Source organism: Pteronotus mesoamericanus, unplaced genomic scaffold (genome assembly GCF_021234165.1).
Source record: "Pteronotus mesoamericanus isolate MK-2021 breed Mesoamerican mustached bat unplaced genomic scaffold, CSHL_Meso_final contig_169, whole genome shotgun sequence".
NCBI classification, from domain to species: domain Eukaryota; kingdom Metazoa; phylum Chordata; class Mammalia; order Chiroptera; family Mormoopidae; genus Pteronotus; species Pteronotus mesoamericanus.
The window spans coordinates 18065516-18082347 of record NW_026555068.1 but is presented as its reverse complement, the minus strand read 5'-3'; the positions used below and the strand labels follow the sequence as shown (position 1 = coordinate 18082347).

The 16832-nt window shown below is 37.5% G+C and overlaps 1 protein-coding gene across 1 annotated transcript in view; it reads right to left on the bottom strand.

Annotated features, from left to right (window-relative positions):
* Positions 1-2423: 2423 nt before the first annotated feature.
* Positions 2424-16832, bottom strand: part of PCM1 (pericentriolar material 1) — an 82775-nt gene continuing 68366 nt past the window's right edge. Inside the window, exons 32-41 of the mRNA XM_054566132.1 lie at positions 13216-13350; positions 11281-11478; positions 10106-10168; positions 9688-9823; positions 9227-9387; positions 6589-6664; positions 5808-6064; positions 4094-4186; positions 3894-4008; positions 2424-2544 (exon numbers count right to left, since the gene is read on the bottom strand). Coding sequence (XP_054422107.1) covers positions 2519-2544; positions 3894-4008; positions 4094-4186; positions 5808-6064; positions 6589-6664; positions 9227-9387; positions 9688-9823; positions 10106-10168; positions 11281-11478; positions 13216-13350 — 1260 coding nt within the window. The 3' untranslated portion in view covers positions 2424-2518. The remainder of the gene's footprint in view (positions 2545-3893; positions 4009-4093; positions 4187-5807; positions 6065-6588; positions 6665-9226; positions 9388-9687; positions 9824-10105; positions 10169-11280; positions 11479-13215; positions 13351-16832) is intronic.

Genomic DNA, 16832 nt, shown 5'->3' with positions numbered 1-16832 from the left:
ATGGAGATTTCTCAGACTGGGCAGATGAAATGAACTGATAAGATGATTAAAACTCTTTTTATATATGAATCAAAGACATTTGTAAGCAAAAGATTAACCTCCATGCCTTAATGGAAAATGAGCCAACCAGCCAGACCAGTTAACATTAAGGAGAGAACCAGATGTTTAAAGACGGGGAACATTAAGGTAACAATTAAGAGTTGTATGGCAAGGACAAGAAATACTGGCTCTCCCAGCAAGGTGGCGAGGTAACCAGATTTGTACAGTGAGAGAAATGAAATCCAGAGCCAATTACTTCTTTGACAGATAAAGAATGACCTTGTTTATATTAAAGAAAGTTTAGTGATAAGCCAGAAACATGCCAGTCTAATTTTGAATAAATACAAGACTGTTCTCCACACAGTATATAAGATAGCTGTAACTAAGAAATAGTAGCACATACCTACCTGCACTGTAAGAAAAATAGTATCAAGTTTAATAAGTCTCTCTGGGTAGTTGATATGTCATTATTTTTCATGTCTTGATTTCTTTTTACATCTAAAACTGTCAAATACGCCACACTTCTGGAATAAATCCTAAAGCATGAATAAGTATGATCATTTAAATGAAAATGCAATTCAGGGTCATATGCAGGATATACATTTATTAGCAGTGAAAAAGCATTCACCCAAAGTGAAATGTTACAAAATACAAAAGAGTACCTGGCACAGTCTGGCGAGCTCACTATTTCAGGCATTATCTCAACCTGTGTAGGGTTCTCTCTCCTTTTGACCTTTTCTACCTCCATTTTCTAACCAAATTTTTAACTTATAAATTAAGACAAACAGGAATATTTAATGCATAACCTGTTAGCAATAGCTACTAGGGAAAAACATGAAACTAGTTATTCTCAAGCTCTACATATTTTAAACCTAAATTATCTACTAAAATAGAAAACACCAGACTAGATTACAGTGTCTATAACATAAGTCAAATAACCGAGTTTGGTAAGGTTCATAGGTACTACAGTAACAACTAAGATATAAGCACAACTCTTCCATCATATCAATCTTTAATATGCATGCAGAGAGAGTCATAATATGTGAAGCTTGGCTTGAATACCAAAATAAGATTTCCCCTCTTCCTGTACAACCTAGAAAACAAGTATAGAACTGAAGTATACATATAATGTAACTTATTGTTTCAATTTCCTTGAAGTCAGGCCAATTGGATAAGAATTCCTTATTTTGGAATGATAGTTTTCTGAATATGTTTTATTAAAGTTGGAGATATGCCTCTTACAATTTAAATTAAGTAGCAATACAGTAAATGTCCTCAGAGGCGTCTTCCTGACTGGACACTGCAGTTTCACACTGAGGTATTAGGCTGGTAAGAATTTTCTAGGAATACTGACCAAATTCTTTTCAGTTCATTTTTAACAAACTTAAAAGATACCTGGGATAAATAACTGGTAGGTGGTTCTGTGAAGCCTTACGGGGTACATGGCTAGTTCGGGATCTGAAGATAAACCATCTTGTAAAAGCTGGCCGACTTAATGATGAAGGAGTCACACAGATTCATTACTCAACGCCTCAGCTCGCTCGCTCACTGTACACAGAAGCAACAGCCACACTTTGGTCGTAAACTAGCATCTCAGTCAGTTTACCCAAAGGCACACAGAACCTTAGCGTTCTGGTACATAAATTCAGTTCTATTATTCCCTATTTGAAAGAGCTCGGTTTTTCATTTAAAATTAATCACAATGTTACTTGTCTGAGCAGAAATACTCTCTAATTATATAAAACTTATTTTATTTGTAGAGGGAGGCAACATAGATAGGAATTGAAACTCTGGAAAATATCTAATTGGTACTAAGGACATATGTTCTAAACTTATTATCCAATTTGAATATTTATATTCTACAGTACCTGCACAGGTATCCTGGAAACCTTTATAACCTGCCCTGTTCTTGCACAGGAGTAAGACATGCAGATATCTAAAAGAACATGAGACCCAACAGCAATACCGGCATTATTTGGAAGCCTGGCATAATGACTAGACTTTACAATAAAAAGGGGGGAATTGGGACAACTGCAACAGCATCAACAATAAAATACTGAGAAAAAAATAGTGTATGTCTTTAACTCTTGACCACTGCTCTTCTTTGAACAGCTTAATTATATAGAACAGGGACTTGCTGTTAGAATTCAACATAATTTCCAAAAAAGATACGTTACTGATAAGTCCAAACTTTATTTAAAACTACATCTTAAGTTCAACATTACCAAACACCACAATGGGAAAAGAAAAAGAAAGAAAAAGAAAAAAAAACCCCACAGTGTATCAAGGCTTGAATCTGTCCAGAACTTAGTTTCTAATGTTTTAAACTGCCATGGGCAGAAATTAGCACACTTATTAAAAATGCAGTGTCAAACTAATTTACATTTTTATACAGATCAAAACAGATGTTTATTTAGAACCATTTTCATATATGCATTGACTATGTAAAGAGAGAGTTAGATGAGCCTCTGAAGACATCTCATGTGCTCTGGGCTCCCACTGTTTCTGAAAAACAGAATAATAATTAATGCCTTATAAATTACTTACTGAATTAAGATATTACTTACTAGAATTTAATCTTTCTGTCTTCCATTAACTAAAATTTCACTTTTAATATAAAGTTATTACTAAGGAAATATCAATTTAGTTTGCTACAATTCCCTGGTAACACACAGAGAGAGCTGTAGAAGAACAGGTGAGTGTCTCTGTTTTAAGATGGCAAACTGACCAGATACTTCCCATCTCCCTTCCTCTGTCAAAAAAATAAAATAATAAAAAATCTAGGAAAATAACTATAAAAACGAGCAAATCCAGGCCAACAACAGAAGAGTGGGTTCTGAGGGAACAGAAGAGAGGAGGTCCCATCAAGTGCCCAGATGCCGAGGAGACGGCGCCGCTGAGGGTCTAACAAGCGGAACTGGGCGGACGACTGGGAACTTAACTGAAGGTTCAGTATTTGATCTGCCCTTCTTTTACCTCATTTCTAGGGGAAAAAAATCTTACATCATTTTAATCAACTCAACATGATTTTTATTCAACACGATGAACTGACAGACACTAACAAAAAATCTTTTGACTTTGACACAAGAAACGCTCTCCTTTGAGTGGTCCAGGGGCTGTGCTCCTCCCAAGAAGGAGGAAATCTGGGGCTATCGCTGGGCTCTGTGATGAACCATTTTCATATAAACCCATTTCAGAAAAACAGAGAAGACTTAACTATTACATTACAAAAACAAAATGTGTGTTTAATACCTTAATAATAATGCACGAATATGACAAAAACTGAAGAGAGAAGGCAAAAGTGGAAGGGAAGCAGCAGTTGGGTAATGACAAAAGTTGATGAAACTAGCAAAGGTCCAAGTACATATTAAAAATAACAAAGGCAACAAGCAGAGAAAACCATAAATAATATGAACACTGAAAGGAAAGGTAGGTCTAAAGACCCACTTTTCATTTAGAAGATAAGAACTATTACCTCAATTTTTTAAATTAAGAAAAACTGTAAGAGCATGATTTTGAGATAGAGGAACTCCTTCAAAAGAACCAAAAACCAATAATGGAAAAAATGGGGTCTTGCCAATTATCATGAACCCTTTTGCACCTTCCTTTCTGAAACCATGTGCATATACTACTTTGCTAAAACTAAAGATTTTTAAAATAGAAAAAATTATCTGATAAATACCATTTTATAAATTAGGAAGCTGAACTAAAAATTTAACAATCATGTTTCTTTTCCAATATATAGCTTAAATCTTCCAGGTACTGGTAGTGCATTAAAAACAAAACTAAACAAAATGATGGTATAAGAATGAATAATTTTTCGATATGATATGGTTAAAACTGGTAACTCATACCAGGTTCTTTCAGTGTCTGAGAATTCCCAACTAATTCTTCAGTCTGCATTTCACATATTTCAGCAGGTAAATGGTTTTTCTGTTCTTCTTGTACCATTTTCTTCCTTAGATCTGCCTTTAGGATGATGGGGAAAAAAGTCATTTTCATCTTAACAATATTTATTATATAAAGGTAAGTTTAATTACAGAGAGCCAAATACCTCTGAATATATTGTCAGTTTAAGTGGTAAATCTTCAACTTTCACGAAGTCTTCCTCATCTGATTTCTGACTTATATTACCAGATTCTGCTTCCTGCAAGAGAAACAAATTATGTTTAATGAAGGCAATCCCAGATTTAAATCAAAGTCATCCATGCCATGAGACAAAGTGGATTCTTGTACACATCAGTAGTTCTATGATATTTAGTTTTCTAATATAGTCAAATTCTATGAATGAAGCAGAAATCTGGAGTTCACGGGACGGGTTACACACTTGTTGGTATGGGGCATACCTTGTGCTTTTTTGGTTCTCTTAAGTTGAAGGGAAAAAAAGTATGTTTGGGACCAAAATAATTAGAAGAACAGTTGTTTCTTGACTATGTTTACAGAAAACATCAGGGATGTATCCAGCAGAATCTAAGTGAACATTTACAGAGTTTCAATATCAACTCTGGGGAGGGTCAAACAGAAAGATGAGGTATGAATTTAGTACTCACTTTTGCGATCACCTCATACTGTATTTTCCTGAAACTTGAATTCGTTTATTCTCTTAGTTCTCTTTTCTGATTTTCTGGGTGCTCCTACCATTACCCAGGGGTAAACTGTATGTTTTTTTTTTCTTGCAACATTTCATACCCATCTCTCACTTAACTCATACTTTGTATTTATAAGATAACGTAGCCTCCTAACATTGCTTTAAATATGACATTTTATACAGTCATCAGATTTACCTTCGAAAAACATGACCATAAACATTTCACTTTCTTATCCTAAAGCTTTCAGTAGTGTCCTGGCCGAAAATTCAAATTCAAGACCCTCTATACTCTACCTTCACGTTAATTTCACTGCAGTGCTTCATTCAGCAACTCTACATGCTCATCAAATGATCGTAAGAATAAATCTAACAGATAACTTAGTAAGAATGTTAAGTGCATAATTTTACTGATAGTGAAGCCAATAAAACAGGAGTTAAGAATTACTCTTTCTGCTAATGTTTTTGAAACATTATAAGCCCCTTTTCTAAGAAATTACAAAATCATAGTTGTAAATATATCTTCAGCAAAAAAGCTGATACTAATTAAAAAAAAAAAGTGAAATACATTCCTTAGGCCTAAGAGCACATTGTTACAAATCCCTTCATTTTTGCTGATAAGACAAAGTATATAAAACACATACAACCCAAGGACCCAAAAAATAAACTGCATGCTATAAACTTAAATTGATACAAAGGTCCAGATTTGGTAGCATATTTTCTAGCATGTTTTACGTCATTCAGTGTATAGCGATACTCTGTCGCTGTCAAATTGTTTTATTTCCCATCCCCAGTGTAAACTGTCGGGTTGATCGAAGATTTCTGAGGTGTCCTCAACACCACCGTCGAGAAGGCAAGGGCTAAGGGAGTGACGACGGTTCAAGCGTTGTTATCCTTCAGACCTGAATGTGCCATGGACCCTCTCCAGGCTGCCACCTAAAACTCATCTCTTTGGTTCTCAAAATTAAAAAAAGAATAGCTTTTAGGTTTTGAGAGAGCCACCTTAATTTCCTATCACCCTTCTCTTCAAGTTTAAAATAAGTTTGAATGAGAGAGAAAAATAAACTGAGTTTCTAAACCTAAACACAAAGCAGAGTTGTATTACATGCTGAAATTGTTACCCTGAAAATAAATATGCACAGAACCGAAATGCAGAAACATTCAGAAAGGTAATGACACGTACATAGTCATTCACTAACACCGGAGAGTCGGTATCAGAACTTCCGGCCAGGGAGCTCTCAGGAGTTTCCTGAGCAGATTTAATTTCTTTGACTCTAGGCACCAAGGTTTCAATTTCAGTTAAAGGTAGCGGCAAAGTAGTGGGCTGTCTGGATGACTCCGTGGTCGCAGGCAAGTCCTTTTGGGCAGTACCATTTAGAGGTTGCTCATTTTCCAAAATATTGAGGTAACGTGGTTTCATAGGAGTGCTGTTCTGCTCATCTGTCACTGAAGGAGAGTCTTAATGTTAGTATAATGCAACAGCTGTTAAAATTTTATTATTACACCAAAAAAAGGCAGTATTAAATTTGCAGATTCAAGCCATTTAAGACCCCCCAACAAAGGCAACTATAAATTTTCCTTATCAACAGTTTCTAAATTTATTTAATCAGATTCATCTGGGGATGTTTTAAAAATTAGATTTCTAAATCCACTTGCTTTGTAAAATGAAGCACGATTTTGAGGAGTAAAAATGGGTATTTTAAAAAATATCCCGCGTTTCTATCTAAAGATATTTACCTTACAGAATTTTTTGCGTTTTAAGTATGTCAGCTTTTCTTTTAACAACTGTTTGCAGAAAAAACAAAGCCCCCATGTTTTCCTCATTTTTGGGGAGAGAAAAGGGACATACACTAGGTCAAAAATACCTTAAACTTACGCTAAGAATTTAACTTTTTTCAGTTTTTAAGCACATAAAGAACACTCTAGATGATGTTAAAACTGAATAACCTATTTAGATTTCTTACCTTTACTAGCAGTAGGTTCTTGTTCTGATTGGACATTTTTGCTTTCTGCTGACTTTTCAAGCTCCTGGTGTAGAACCTAGAGGGAAAAAGAAATGTCTGAATAGCAGGGCCTAAAATATAAGGCCACTAGACAGGAGGTAGTTAGTAGTCCGTGGCTTTTGTCCAGCTTGAGACCGTCATGCAAATGAATTGAAAAATATCTTCTAGAAGTGTTTCAAGGAGGCCGTGACTATGATTACCATTTCAAGAGGGCTAAGTAAAAAAGGTTTCCTCTTCTTAACTTCAAAATAATACACAGAACTGGAATATTATGGATCCCACTATTTTTTATTACTTTTTTCAGATCAAACTCTATCTTAAATGAAACTTACATCTATTTGTATGCAGATGCTAAGAGTATGGCACAGGAACTGAGCAGGAGGGGAAAAGATGAACAAAGCTAGGTGCCTTCAACAGCCTGAGAAAACAAAAACTGAGACCCACCTCCTAACTGGAAATACCCATCTTTAGGACAGGATGTTTGGTGGGGTGAGAGCTGGAGATGCGGGGTTGCGGGGCGGGGGGGGGGGGGCGGCGGCGAACATTTGAAGCTGCTGAAGGAAAAGGTGGACACTTAGGTTCCCTCCCCCAACTTCAGCAGAGAACGGGAGATTATTCATTTTGGAGAACTTAACCTACTTAGGTCTCAGGCCTGGGGGCCCCCAGGGGCGGAGGCAGCATACAGAACGCAGGAATGGCGGCAGGGCTAAGTGTCGCGCTGAACACAGAAGGGCTCCCTGCGGTGAAATGACTGGTGAGACCCCAGCCCCGTTCTCGCATCCAGCTGCAGAGCACCAGCAGCCAGGAGGCCTACCTCTTCCCAGGCAGGAGGAGATGGGAGGGCCCTTCTTTGGAGACGCTAATGCACCCCAGAGGAAAAACCGATAGGTACTGACATTTGGGAGCTTCTTTCAAAAAGCTAATTATCTACCCAACTGCCCTACAGTGGAGCCCAAAAGAAACTCAAGCAGGTTTCCCGTGTATCATTCTTTAAAATAAGCACCAAAGATACAGCAGACATTTGAATAATGCATCTAGATGGTAAGAGAAGGAATAGGGTGCTATTAAAAAAGTAACAATCATAGAAGGAAAAGAAAATGAGAAGATCAACCCATGAAGGCTAATAATATATGATAATACTAATTCCAGGCAGAAAGAAAAAATGGTAGGAAATAAAGGAAATAAAAGAAAATTTACCAAACTGAAGGGCATGATACAAATTAAAAAGGCCCACTGAGTATGCACTCTGGTGAAGGCCTGCAACAATGTACCACATCACTGCAAAATCTCAGACCTCTGGGGGAAAAGCTTCTGGAATGGGAAGGAGAAAAAATACACAAAGGCTCAGAACTAAGAAAGGCCTGCACAACAGCAACACTGAAAACTGAAGACAGAAGCAGTGTCTTCAAAAACCTGAGGGAAAATGATTTTCAACTTGGAAAAGTTAAGATTTTCTTAGACATATAAAACCTCAAAATATTTACCTTTTACTCATTCTTAGAGAGTTCCTGGAAGGTGTGTTCCACCCAAATGAGGTAATAAATCAAGAAAGAGAAAGACAAAGACTGGCTTCCAAAGCAGAGCTCTTTATAGGTGACAAAGGGGAAGCCCAGGCTAGTGTGTGGCTTTTGTCTGACGAGAGAGACCTGCCCACGCGGGAATTCTAAAGTATCTTCCAGGAGAGTTTCGGGAGGGAGGCTGTGGCTGCCACTCCCAGACAGCTAAGTAAAAAGGTTTCCTTTTCTTCTTAACTTCAAAACAGTACCGAGAACTGGAATATTATGCATCCCACTATTCTGTATTACTTTCAGCAGGTCTAAGAGCCAAACCTGAAACGGGGCAGGAAGGGGGACTGCCCAGCAAGGACAAAACTGATGGACTGGTCTGTGTGAGATTCCACTGAGAGATTCATGCATCTACTGGGGGGCGCAGCAAAGGCTTGCGTGTGTGTTCAAAGACAATTAAGCAATAAAAACTTGAGACAATTAGTAAATTCAGGTGAAAAAAAATGTGTAAGGCTAAGCAATAAACGGTATGTGCTTGGTTCAGTAGCCAGTAATGTTTACATAGTTCGGTTAAATCTAAACATTTGGTTATATATAGAATTAACCAAGAGATAATTAAATGAGGAGTTGTAAGTGACCTAAAAATCTTTATCTACTATTTTAATAGAAAGTTGATAGATATCATCTAGTATATAAATGATATACACACAGATGCAGATTATTCAGAAGTACAGAGGTAAACAGCAGAAAAAACATATGCATGTTGCCTCTGAGGCAGTGGATGAGACAGAGGCAGTAAAGGGAATAATTTTATTTTGTTGCATACTATTTCCATGATGGCTAGAAAAAATATAAAGCTAAATTAAAAATTCAGATCTTCTCAAGTAATATCATAAATTTTAGAAGTTGTTACAAAAAAGAGAATATAGTGCTTCAAACATTCCTAAATACAAAAACAGTGTTTCAGATTTCAGTGTAAAGATATTTAAAAATTTTTATCTGTGAAAACGCCAATGGAGCAGCAGCCAGCTCCGCCGTCTGTGAGAAGGCCCTGCCTCGCAGGCTGGAGTGAGGCGGGCGGGGGCCCGCGGTACCTGGTCCTCTTGCTCGTTCTCCTCCGCAGCTTCTGGGTTAGCCTGGAGCGAGGTCTGAACATCTACCGGTCCCTCCTCAAACTCTTCTATTTCTTCATCTTCATTCTCATCTTCTCCACTTCCATAATTAGTCAGTGCTTGGGTCTCAGCTTTGGACAAATCTATGTTGATGAACACAATTTTTATATAAATTTTCAGCACTTAACAGCTATAATTTATTGCATTTCTGTATTGTGCAAGTGCTTTACATACAACATTGAAAATCTTCAAAAGAGTAAGTACTACAAAAAACTGTGCTGCAGAAAGGACAAGTCATTTAGTCAGGATCACACTGCAATTCAAATTCAGAGCCGTCGGACACCTAATTCCACGTTCATTACACGCCCCCAAGCAGTTTCAGTATCAGCCCTACCACGAACAAGAACAAGCGTAGGAACCCAGCACGAAGCCCCTGAACTCACTGATCGACACCGGGCACTCTTCGCTCTCTTCATCCTCCTCCTGGTCGGAAGTGTCAGACCGCCCGCTCTTGGGGCGGTCGCCATCACCCTCCTCAGGGGTCTGACTCGGCTGCACCGTTTCAGTCTCATCCTTGTCCTGGCCACAGAGAAATCTGAGTCACCAACTTCTTAAAGTACATTTTAAAAAAGTACCTGGTAAGGCTGTCATAAAAATTAATCATAGTCATTCTCTAATAGAAAAAAACACAAAGAATCATGTTAGACGGTTTAGTTTTGTTTTTAAAATAAAGGTTTGTCAGAAAAAAAGAACATTTGATAATACACTTTGCTCTCAAACATTAAGGTAAAAACTATTAAAAGTCATTTAGTATCTTGTTTAGAAAGCATTATTTTGGGGCACAAATCAGTTCACACGTACTCTCTCTTCCTCATCGATTTCCGCAGCAGGCGAGCCATGATCTCCGTCAAGAACCCTTCTGGCCTGTAAGCAAGTCAATTGGACAACATTTAAGGGTGACTTTTCAGCATTACATTTATGTATTCAGTAAACTTTAACAAAGGTTGCCTTTTCACAGTCATCCAAAGAACTGAATTCATCTTACATATGTAAATTAAACTCTTTCTTTCAAAGCTTTTAAATGAACAAAACCAAAGCTACATTCCCTACTGCCATCTCCTTGGATACGTAAGAAGTATCTCAAATGTACTAAGTCCAAAACAAAAGTCTCGATCGCTTCCTTCCAAATGCTATCTTCCTTTAGTCTTCCTAGTCTCAGTACGTGGTCCTTCTTTCAAACCAAATGCACAAATCAGAAAAGCCTAGACGTTATTTCTATCACCCACGCTGAAACCATTAGGATGCCTCGCTGACTCGGTCATCTACGCGTACTGCTGTTGCCCATTCAGAGCTAAGACAGGCCGTTTCTTACCTGAACTATTGCAACACCCTTACAATTGGCCCCTCTGCTTCTTTCTCTACTCTCCTACAACTCCTGTTTGATAGGGTGTCCAAATAAAAATTTCAAATTGTTTTGAGATTATGTCACTCCTCTACTGCAAATTTTCCCATGGATTTCCATCATGCTTAGAACAGAAGATCCTTATCACAGTTCCTAAGGCCCCATAATTGGCTTTATATGCCTCTGTGAATTCGTATCCTACACTCTTAGTTCCTTTAATGAGTCCCTGCCTCCCTGACCTTCTCTCTGTTCTCCAAACTAACTGCTCCATCCTGCCTTGGAGTCTTCACACATTTACGTCCTGGGAAAGGCAACAGCTGAGGCAGGTGGATGGTCAAAGATTCCTGTCACCCTATCTTGTCTGCAAAAGTGAGTAAGTGGCAATACTGTGACCTGGATATCTGACCATGCACACTTAGCATCATTTTCTGTCTGCATCACTTGTCTGCAGTCACTGATGTTACCACTGAGATTCTGTCTGGGGCTAGCATGTATAGTGATATAGAATCTGATTAACTGGTATCACTTCAAAATGGCTTTTCTGAGGTCATGGTTTTAGTTATCAATAATAATCAAAGGCTATATTTATATGCTAATTATAATTACTTCTAAAATTAAAATGAATTCAATTTACCTCTTTGGCATAAGACTGTATCACTCCGGCTGCTTCTATTTTCCTTTTGCATCTCTGTTTAACAGTCATGCTATTATTATCCAAATCTTGCATGAGCTTAAAGAAAGCCAACTCATTAAACAACACTTCAGAAATCTCTACAAGAAGATCTTCTCCACAGTCTTTCAGTTTCCTGCCAGCAAATTTTGCCAGAGAATCCTATTCAAAATAACCAAATCACTTTAAGATTAATAGTAAACATCAATTGTGGATAGAGCAATACAAATTTGAATTATAATACTTATCTAGTAAAAAAGACAATTTTATTACTTTTTAGTACTGAGAAACTTTAGTTCTACTCAAGATGATATACAGCATCATCAAATGAACAAGTCTACTATATCTGAGACACTTTTTAAAATAAAACTGCTTTTCTTTTTCTTTCTTCTAAAGATATGGACTATGCTGTTTAGAAAACAGGCAAGTATGACGTCTGGTGCCCCCCTCCCCTGCAGAAAAAACCACCTTGTCTAGCGCAGTCGTGGAGAGAAGTGCAAAGGCTGGAGCCTTGTGGAAAAAAATTCATTGAACGGGTTTTGTAAGAAAAAAAGTAGAAGAAAGTAATTTAGGCTCTAGCTCATGAAAAACTTTCCATACTCTGAGCAAGAGTTAATGTACATTCCTCTTAGTCTTCATTTAGGTCCCCTTGTAGAAAAAGAAAAAAAGAAAAAACAGGAATGCGGTGAAAGAAAAGCATCTGATGTTCTGAGACACAGAAAAATATTCTTATATCCAAATTACTATTTTGGGATTTTCCCACAATTATGATTATAGTAGGAAAAATGCATGGATATTGATTTTTAAAAGTATTTAAATTACATACAATTTCTCTTTCAGCCTGATTCTAAAATGGATTTCTTTCCATAGAAAAAAGCTAGCTAAAGTTATAAACATACATTTATCTAAAAATTACCCTAAGCATTCTTAAACAATGCATAAAACCACTGATATCTTACAGTCCTTATAAATTGTTAGTTTTATTAAATTAAATAGAGCCAGAACAATTTAAAACATGTATAGAATTTATAGTCTTAATAAAAATAAAATGGGAAATTACAGTAATGGAAATTTGCATCAAGCCTAGGGTATTAAAAATTAGCAAAGTGATAACATCATCTCCAAAACAAACTTAAACAAAGGAAGAGGATGGAAAATTTTTATAGGAAAATTTTGTGATGAAAATTTTAAAAATGCATTTTTTAGTTAGGAATAAAAATACACATGACTGAACTATCTCTATGGGAAAATGTACAGGTAAATTCCACTGTAAAGATTTTTATTATATGGCGTAAGGTGTTCTTCCTTAACAGAGGGTGTTCTCAACCTTGGCACTTATTAACAGCTCACTAGATGCTAGACGCCTCCTTGCCTATTGAGACAAACAAAATACAGACGCTGCTCAACGTCTCCTTGGCCAAAGCTGCACCTTGCCCCCTAACTGCCACCTGGACATAATTTAAGGTTACTGCTACAGCCTAGGACGTCTCCATAATCAATAGCAGGCTTCTGGCTTCTAAAATTTCAGACTGGTAAAAAATGATTTGAGAAAATACGACAGAAAACTTTCTAACCAGTTCAAACTTGAAATTTCTTATGAAGTAGGAGAAAAATCAAAACAAAATTTTCCTAGAGCTGGGATAAACCTTAGATATGATCAAATTAAATGGAGACACAGGCCCTAATACAATTATTTTTAACCAGGTAAAGGAATAACCTGAAAGTAATATAATATCACCCCAAAGAGATGCTAGATGGATAGTTATTTGAATAAACTGTGTAATGCCAGAAATGGCAAAAAACAAAAACAAAAAAACAAACAAACCCCAAAACCCCACAAAAAAAAAAAAAACTTCACGAAGTGGTGCATACTTACATCATACAAGTACAAACTATTACCTGTAATATACTTCCAAGTTGTTTATGGAAGAACTTCACAAACTCTTTGCTCTCATCATTTTGCTGGGTTAGGGTCAACACCATGCGTCTCACTGAAGTTAGAAGCTGAGGAGTACATACTTCATCCATGTGCTCCTGAGAAAAATCCTAGGTGGTTAGGATATACACTTACCTATCGTTCAAAAAACATCAACTCTCATAATGAGATTTTATTGTTCTTGCATGAATGCTTCTCAACTTTCAGCTATACATTTGGAATTACTTATTCATGAGACTAGTCAAAGCCCCACTCTTTACACATTAAGAGGTTTGCAAATTTTGACTGACCACAGTGATAACAGCCAGTAAGAGAAACTGGCTGTTTCAAATCTTTTCATCATTTTCTTTCTGTACCTTAAAGAGAACTACCCATGCCATAGACTCCATGTTGCCTGTCTTCCTATTTGCAGTTCAGTTCAGCTGCTCTTACAAACACACTCAGGCTTTCTCAACGCCGGCACTCCTGACATCTCGTACACCATGGGACGTCCCGTGGCACACTTGTCCCCCCGCACCAGGTGCCGTTAGTACCCTCTAGCATCCCACGTCCTGATAACTAAAAACGGAGCAAGACATGAGAAGCTGTTCTCAGGGTCCAAATGACCCCTGGTTGAGAACCACTGTCCTAACTTTCTTAACAAGCTACTTTGTACAAGTCTCTTCTCCTGAATCTTCTTTTAGAAGCATGTTCACACTACCCAAAAATCCAAATCACGGTTAGCTTTCTGAGGTGAATCCATAAAACACTCGAGTGTCAAGTAACCTCAAGGTTCTATTCCCTCTTCTGTCACTAAATGCATTGGGCAGGCCCTCTAACTGTTAGTTGGGTAACTTTGTATTTTTTTTCCCTAGACGAATGTGTACTATGAAGTGGCCAAACTAGATGATGTCTAAGGTCCTTTAAATCTAAGGATTTGTGCTTGTTTTTAAAAGGCTCATGTATCAAGAAGTCAGATACGTGCACCACTACGAGCTATGCACTGTCTCGCAGGTGATACCTTTTTTCTTATTCATCACCTAGCACAGCGGCTAGCTCACGGGAGACACTCGGGAATTGCTGAATGAGTAAATACCACAAAAGCAGCACACACCAGGTGCTCTAAGGGGCTGTGGTCGCAGGTTAAAGGCCAACAACAAATATCTCCAAAGAGAAAATATTTCAGCAAGACAGTAAAGAGTTGTTTTACACTTTCCATAGTGACAACTTATACAAGGGGCTAAAGTAAGTGAAAAGGTAACGGCAGGAAGGGGAAATGCTGAGAAACTGCGGTGAGGGATGAAGCGGGAGAGCGCACCAGAGGCTGTGGGGAAGCCTCCTGAAGGCTGAGGGGTTTGCTCAGTAAACATTCACTTCATGTCTATTGTGGCAGGCAGTCTAGGCAACAGGTAAGAACATGAATCAAGGTCGTGCTACTGGAGAGAAGTAAAAGTGACCATTCTTAAAGAGGGAGATCAATTTTGACTCACTGGTGACAGAGGGAGAGAGACTGTGAGGAAGTCTAGCTCAGGTGGACTGCATGTAATGCTGACATTAACAAAAAGGTTCTATAATCCTACCAAAAAAGTCATGATTTGAAGTGAAATAAGACATGATAAAACAGTTGAAATTAAATCATTAGTCCTAACCATTTTATTGGCCTCAGGAACTTAAATGCTAAATTCATTAAGGAAATTCTTATGAAAGGATATCACTAAAATCAGATACAAAATGGTAAAAGCAATAAAATTTCCTGAGGATGCCTGTATTCCCTAAGCATAAAGCAAAATTATTTAGATTTTTTAACCCTTAGAAAATAACTGCATACATCAAATAAGTATTACTGCCAACATACCTAATTTAACCAAAGACATGTTTAAAAGCATTTACCCAGTTACTCATGACAAACAAAAATGTGAAAGAAAAAAGGGAATACTTTGATATATGTATGCCTAAGATAGGAGCAAGCAATAACAGTTCAAGTCCATTCACTTGAGGGAAAGGTTTTAAACTCTTAAATAAATTATCTACCTATCTACAAGAATATTTGCATATTCTTATAATTTGTCGGAATATAAATATTCTTTTGGGGGGCGATACATTATGTTACAAAACAACAGGAGATAGATTCACAGAATAATTGGTGAAACTGAAGTATTTGTCACAGCTACTCAAATTCCCTTTATCCAGACTCGGAAGTCCTGCCTGGGCGGAAGTACTAAGAGATTTGGAAAGATATTCTAGTGGGGAGACTCATGCAAATAATTACGACACTTCGTTCTAAGCACTATAATAAAGGCATGTACCAAACACGAACATGCCAGGAGCAATGGAGAGAAGGAATTCTGCCTGCCAGAACATGCAAAAATACTCGGGCTCGGCCCTGACGGATAAGGCTGATGGACAGGCTGGAAGAGCCCCGCTGGCAAAGGAAATGACACGGGCATCGTGCCTTTCTGAAAGCTGTCAAGCAGGATAGAAGGTACGTGGGAAGGAAGAGTTAAGAGGCTGAGGCGAGGCTATGAAAGGTCTTAGAAGCTACACAGTATCTGATCTGGGTCCCAAACTATACGTCTTAGAACCTAAAGAGCGAGTCTGACAAGTCTGAAAAACACACTTGAGGGCTGAAGGATCCTTCCATTCATTTATTATATTAATTCATTCAGTAAGTATTCACTGAGTGCTCATTATCTGCAGCTACTAATCTTGGCACTGTGATGAAGCAGCGACCACAACAGATTTACATCTCTGACTTCAAGGAGCTTTCATTTTAACAGGAAGAGACAAGACAAAATGAACAAAAAAACATGAAATACATTAGAAGGTGACAAGCACTATGGAGAGAAAGGAAAGCAGGTAAGGAATTGGGGGAGATCTGCTCACCAAAAAGGGAACATTTGACTAAAGACTTGAGAGGTTCAAGGGACAAACTGTGCAGTTTTGTGAAGGCAGAGCATCCCAGACCTAAGAATAAGGAAGGGCGAAGGCCTCGTAAGTGCAAACAGCTCTGGCAGGAGTCTAAAGATTATAAGAGGAAGCAAACTGAGAGACACCTTAGTAGCTATTACAATTGCCCAGGAGAAGACTAAATTCTTGTTTTTACATGGAATACTCTGGGCACAGGTAGATGATCCTACCTCTTTTTTTGGCTGTAAGATAAAGTCTGCAGAGAAAGCAGTTTCCATAATTGCCTTCTCAAAGATCTCTCTTCTCTCACAATATCCCAATGAAAGCAATATTTCCAGGAAAGAAATGTAAGTGCATGGAAACAACTTTCTGTTGTCAATGTCTTATATCGAAAAGTATAAGTAAATTTTAAGAACTGAACCCAATAACAATTTATTTTGTAGTTTGCTGTATCTGAATAAAGACTGACTCTTCATTTCTAATGTTTTAAATTTCCATTTAAATTAGAATGTAAAAGAGTTTGCCAACTCAGGTACAAGTCTTGTCTTCACTTTCCATTTCTTGCATACTTTATTTTCTCTGTCCTGTTCATTGTTATTAAACAAAATGAATAGTATTGCTTAACAGTCTCATACTCTCACTGTTGTTAAAAATATAAATTGTTAAACCTTTCTGAAGGACAATTTAACATAAT